The sequence below is a fragment of the Dendropsophus ebraccatus genome, chromosome 9, assembly GCF_027789765.1.
Source record: "Dendropsophus ebraccatus isolate aDenEbr1 chromosome 9, aDenEbr1.pat, whole genome shotgun sequence".
Classification (NCBI taxonomy): domain Eukaryota; kingdom Metazoa; phylum Chordata; class Amphibia; order Anura; family Hylidae; genus Dendropsophus; species Dendropsophus ebraccatus.
The window spans coordinates 40,249,030-40,255,354 of NC_091462.1; the positions used below are offsets into that span (position 1 = coordinate 40,249,030).

The 6,325-nt window shown below is 40.0% G+C and overlaps 1 protein-coding gene across 1 annotated transcript in view; it reads right to left on the reverse strand.

Annotated features, from left to right (window-relative positions):
* Positions 1-223: 223 nt before the first annotated feature.
* The window catches only part of CERKL (CERK like autophagy regulator), a 98,593-nt gene continuing 92,491 nt past the window's right edge, over positions 224-6,325 (reverse strand). Inside the window, exons 4-9 of the mRNA XM_069984859.1 lie at positions 5,426-5,533; positions 4,555-4,586; positions 4,011-4,119; positions 2,338-2,434; positions 1,780-1,964; positions 224-604 (exon numbers count right to left, since the gene is read on the reverse strand). Of these exons, the coding sequence (XP_069840960.1) occupies positions 523-604; positions 1,780-1,964; positions 2,338-2,434; positions 4,011-4,119; positions 4,555-4,586; positions 5,426-5,533 (613 nt within the window). The 3' untranslated portion in view covers positions 224-522. The remainder of the gene's footprint in view (positions 605-1,779; positions 1,965-2,337; positions 2,435-4,010; positions 4,120-4,554; positions 4,587-5,425; positions 5,534-6,325) is intronic.

The window sequence follows — 6,325 nt, forward strand, 5'->3', positions numbered from 1 at the left end:
ACATTAATGTGTCATGGATTCTACAATAATGTTTGCTGCCCCGACTGCAACTGATTGGGCCATATAAAAGGGCCCTTATATTTGCAATTGAGAACCCCTTTAACTAAGGCTGACTAAGAGAACTCATAATCTACAACGACTGTATTCAGGTGATGAGAGATAGGAATATGATATAAAAGGACATAAATCAATAAACTCAACTGAAAAACAGAAAAGCGGCTTTGCAAAAATGATGTTTATTGCACATTGTTTATAAAAATGCTACTACAAAAACTAGTGCAAGTTTACAAATTCTATAAAAAATATATTGTAAAATAGGCTTGTCTACAATCTTTATTTTGTGTAAAAATGTTGTACTATTGTCTAAAGTTTCAATGCATTGTATGTTTCTGGCTGTACTTGTGTTCACGGGGACACAATCCCTTCTAACTAAACATTGCCATTCAAATGTCTCTGCTGTCACAATTCAATAAAAATGACATTTGTAGAAAATCGGGATGTGGATTTTATAGGAAGCTTTGGCTACAAACAGCTGCATTTAGCTTTCACCTCGCCTAGTTCTTCTATGTTACACCCATACAGATTTATAAGCTCGGGATGCAAGCTGAAAAATAAAGAACACACATTTTAGATTTATTGTGGCAAAGAAGAATATGTTGTTTTCAATTCACAGGGAATATTTTTAATTGAACTGGTTGTTTTAAAAAGAATCAATAAATCTAATAGAGAATGGGTATGAGTAGGGTCCCACATTGAAGACCCTCATTTCTTGAGGAGGAGCTCCATGTTTTTTCCCTGCCCATAGAATGCACATACAATCACTGTATTCCTGCAGTGTCATCTGTTTTACCCCTGCTCAGCCACATTAATTTACATTTCTTTTTGTAACTACCAGTCTAATTACCTAAAAATTAGATGCTTTTATGTGTAACAGGAAGTGGTCTGTTCTGTATCAGCTGACTTCCTCTGAACTACAAGATTACCCAGCTCTGTTTGTCCCTCCATTTATAGAATGCTGCTGATATCAGGAAGCCAGGGTTAGCTGCAGAGTTATAACAATTCCCTGACTCACTGCCTACCACTGCTATGTGCTGTAAGTAGATTCTCTAGTGTACCCTTGGTGCTGTATCCTGACACTGCTTATCTTGCCAGTCCTCTAGGCAGATTCTGCATAGGAGGCACCTAAAAGCCTTCGAAGCAGATGTGAGTCCCAATTCCACACAAACTCTTTTTTGCAGATTTTTAAATATGGGATTATATATAGATATATGTTGATCCCAGGCAGGCTTATATTCAATTACTATGAATTTACCTAACAAATCTGCAGGAGGTTGGTGCCAAGCATCTACTACTCTTTCAGTAAAGTAATATCCCCCCATGCTATGGCTATGTTCTCATGGCTATGTTCTTTTTTACGTGAACGTCTGTCTTTTGATAATGACGGACGCTATTAATCATTAATAACGTCCATAAAGAAAGGCGCTGTGGAAACATAGCCTATAACCTCAGATTGTGTCCCCTTATTCTTGTTTTCAGTTTCACAAGGCTGGATCTGATTCTCCCTCTACTGGTTATACCTCTAGATATACAGCCTTTTAAAGTCCCATTGACTTAATTGGGAAAATCTATATCAAGAATTAACATGTAAATTCTTGACGCAGATTTTCCATTTCCGTTACAGTCAGTGTGTTTATAAGTTTCTTGAGGATTACCAATGCAGATTCCACATTATAAGTCATATGGAATCCATTTTTGTAGTGACAGGAATTTATTACTCACCGGACGTGAACTTCAGAAGATGCCGCCAGTAAATCCCCATCAATATTCCATGGATGGAGATCTTCGCTGAGCCCTGTATGTACTTCCCCATGGTTTTCATACAAGCTATTTTCATAATGACTATTGCTCTGAGTGCGGAGCTTAACTTCTTTAACCAGGTGAGTTTCAACAAAAGGAAAGTCAAACTAGAACAAATTATAATGATGATAAATGTTGTATACCATTAACACTTATAGCACTGTATCTGCTACATTATATACATTGAACCCACTATACAGAGAAATGGTGGAGCAAATTACTATCATGGCATGTATGTGGTGTAAGCTGCTTGTATAGTATATAGCCATTCCTAGTGCTACAAGGTATATGCTTAGTTTCCTGTCTAGCCTCTTCAGCACTGAAATGTTCTAAATAGTATAGGGGTGGATTAAAATGGATTAAGCTACATTAAACTGATTGGCAACTTCCAAATCTGTAACATAATGGCTAATGTACTCTGATGGAGGCCGGGGAGTAAAGACGTCTTAAGAGGTCATCAGCAATAATCTGCTTCACTACCTGATTTTTCTGAGTGGCGTAGCGTTTCAAGTGCTTCACAAACTCCGGTCTGGAAGTGTTGCGTACAATTATCAGTGCCATTGTGCCATCATTTAACCTAGAAGTGAATAAGGAGATGAAACAAGATCATTAATAATTTGGCCAATTGTATATGTGCAAAGAAATATCCACATATTCCACATGCGGTGTCACTAGAGATCTATACAGCGGGTTCACAATCTTCCTTCCCTTGCTGGTTATATCTCTAGCTATACGGCCCAGCATACGATTAGCTTTACATCCCGCCTGGTTGCGCTGCGAGAAATCACTACCTCTATGGGCCATATTAGACAGGCCGACACTGCACTGTAAGTGAGCGCCGATCAGCTGGTTCAGCGTTCGCTTACTGAGCCTATATACAACTAGATAATCAAGCATGAGGGCTGCACAGACTTCAACGGCGATGTCTGTGCAGCCCTAGCTTTTTACATAGAAAATAATAAAGCTTATACTTTCCTATCCAGGCTCCTGGTGTACTGCTGTCTTTTTCCACATTCCTTGCTCACTGCAGCTGCCACTGACACTTCTGGCACTGTCTCTTCAGTGACAAGCCGGGACAGCAGGGCCAGTGATTGGCTGAGCAGCCTGTCACTGAAGAGACGGAGCCAAAAGTGTCAGTGGCGGCTGCAAGGAATGTGGGAAAAGACAGCAGTACACCAGGAGCCTGGACAGGAAAGTATAAACTTTATTATTTTCTTTACACTGTCATCAGCTGTCGGCCACACACCTCCTATTATACGCAGCCACACGTGCGGCCGGTGGCCGTTGATTTTTAAACATGCTAAAAGACAATGATCCGCTGATGATTGGCTCTTCAGCTGATCATTTTCTTTATTACACAGATTGATATCTGCCTGAATCGGCAGATAATCGCTCAGTGTAATAAGGGTTTTAAATCCTTCTCTTCTGAAGTCTGCACTAAAGTCTGCTGATATGATACTAGGATGGAAGACTCCTTCTCCCAAAGTGGTTTATTTTACATTTGGAAACATTGAACTGCAGTTTCCATTGTTTTGACCACATATCTAGTAAAGCTAAATCATTTTCCATATTACAGACACCTCCAGGAAATTCAACCCTATTGCCATTTTTACATTAATCAGCGAGTCTCATAACAGACTGACACTTCCTGTTCTGTAGAGATCACTTCTCAGCAGTCATCCCATCATAACCATTATAGGCAAGATTACAATGACACGCAACCCCACCATCATATAGGAAGATAGTACAAGATCCATGACCGAGAATATACAATATACAATATTTCCAATGAATTAAGCCTAGTAAGCCATATGTACAGTAAGTAACATTTAGGCATGGGGTAACACTTCTGACATCTCCCCTCAAACTGAATTCTCAGCTGTGAACAAGTGTTGGTAAGCGTACGACAAGGAACTGTTTTAGCCCAGCCTGCTGTTATAAGTAATACGATCACAGTAATTATATCCGAAATATTCCAGCTAGACTGCTTGACCTAATTTTGCAGATCCTATAATTGCTTATAATCCTTTAGACTGACGGCAACCTATCTTGGGAGATCATGAATCCTTGAGCAATCTGCAGAAACATTTTTAGAAAGGTTTTAAACAAACTGGTGGTGTGGGGAAGTGTAATTCTTGTAAGCCTCTACTGACCTGGTATTAGGTGCCAAGCCTCTTGGGGCCATGGAACAAAGGCAGGGGATTGCCATAATGCTGACGTTCAGTAACTGGCCCTGAGCGTGCTGCCACTCATCCTTAGTCTCTGAAAGAAGAAAACATAATAGGCGCCTATTAATGAATAATTGTGCCAAAAGTAGGAGGTATTGCCTCGCCTAGCCCATCAGATTAACACCATGATTTTTAATGTAGAACATAACCAGCTATTGGTTGGTGTAGGTGGAAGCTTTAGTTTTTTAACTAAATATCATGGCTGGAGGTTGCGTTTCAGAATGCTACCCTAGGGGACGCACCAATTTTTCTTGTCTTGTATACAGGGGATGTCTAGCAGACAATCATGTATGTGAAGGCTACAGATATGATCAGCAATCATATGTGTGACCATGTAACAGGGGGATATAGAAGGCTCATACATCTACTAAATCGGTGCTCATAACGTGCGTGAGTTTGTCCATATTAAAGGACCCTTAGGTGCAGTACTCTATATAGAAGACATTGAGCCCACTGACATAACACTTACCATACTCCAGGAAATCATCCTTATTTTTTTTCCTGTGAGAAAATAAAATGAATTTTAATGTTAATATGGGGTAGTTTGCCATCTGTAAAATATATAAAAAAAATAGAATGACATCTATAATGAAATTAATGGAAAAACTGCAATAGAAGTATTGTATTACATAATAGGGAATACTCAGTTTATGCAGAATATATTCATGTTATAACTAATCTGTTATAATCCATTTTATACCACGGTGGTTTATCTCATATCAAAGCTAATTTTCCAATAAGAAGTAATTGAAAAACAGACGATTCATTCCACAACCCAAAAATAAGGAAAGTAAGGTGTTCTGTGTCAGTAAAGAAAACTATCAGTAAAGAATCAGTCATCGACAGTCATCCAACACATTTGCAACAGAAATTTGATGGATAAGAACATAAGCAGAGCTACCAATCATCTGTGAGTTCCTGGACAGTCTTATAAAATTTAGGGACTTTTTTTATAGTGTTCATTAGAATACATATATCTATATATTTATTTATTTATTTATTTCAATGCAACAATTATAAGATTAAATTCTCTCCGGAGTAATATCTTCTACTTATATAATCTGCTGGATCTTATGTCTGACTAAATGGCTGCAAAAATAATTTATTGACTTTAAAGGGGCTCCGTTAGTTTCAGAATTTTGATTTGTGGTCAAAATTATGAAAAATGGAGGAAACCCGGCCGTTTGGGGTCAAAGCCTATAGAAATATGTCACAAGTTTCTTCAAGGATAAGTGATTATATATATATATATATATATATATAATAAAAAAAAAAAAAAAAAAGGTACAAACTGATGTAAACCCCTCGATATCTACTGCAGAGAAAATGGACGTTCTTACTTGTGGTGGGATGTTGACTGATGGTTGCTTATAGGTGAAAAAGACAAGTCACAGCAATCCGCTCTGTAAAAGAAAAAAATATACAGTACTGTTACCATAAATAAAATATATCAAAGTGCTTATTCAGTATTTGAAAAACATAGCTATTTTTTTCAAATAACAGCACCAGTCCTGTCCTCAGGCTGTGTGTAAGACTCTAACTATTTATTATTACTACTCCTTTAACTTTAATGGAACTGAGCTGCAATACCACATACAAACTAAGTACAAGAGTAACGCTGTTTCTGGAAGAAAGCTTTAAGGTGCGTTTACACGTAACGATTATCGTGCGAATTTGCTCGATAACGATCAAATTCGAACGATAATCGTACGTGTAAACGCAGCGTACGATCAAACGAAGAACGAGAAATTGTTCATTTTGATCTTTCTACATGTTCTTAAATCGTCGTTCGCAAAAAATTCGCAGATCATTCCGTGTAAACAGTCGTTGCGAAAGTCCGCCCGCCCGAAGCCCGTCCCCCCTCTCATCCGCAGCCCGACCCCCCCTGCCCACAGCCCGGCCCCCCGCTCATCCGCAGCCCAGCCACACATCCTACAGCCCCCTGCGCCGGCGCGATCGGCACCACCGCCGGCCGATCAGCACCCCCGCCGCCCCGATCGCCACCCTAATCGACACGCCGATCGCCACCCCCGCCGCCACTCCGATAGCCCCCGCTGCCGCTCCGATAGCCCCCGCCACCGCTCCGATAGCCCCCGCCATGGGCATACCTTACCTGCTCGGCGTAGCGGGTGTTCGAAATTCCCGGCTCCCCTCTTCAGTGCATTGATTGGCTGAAGAGGGGAGCCGGGAATTTCAAACAGCTCCTCTTAAGCCAATCAGTGCTCCTCTTCAGCACTGAT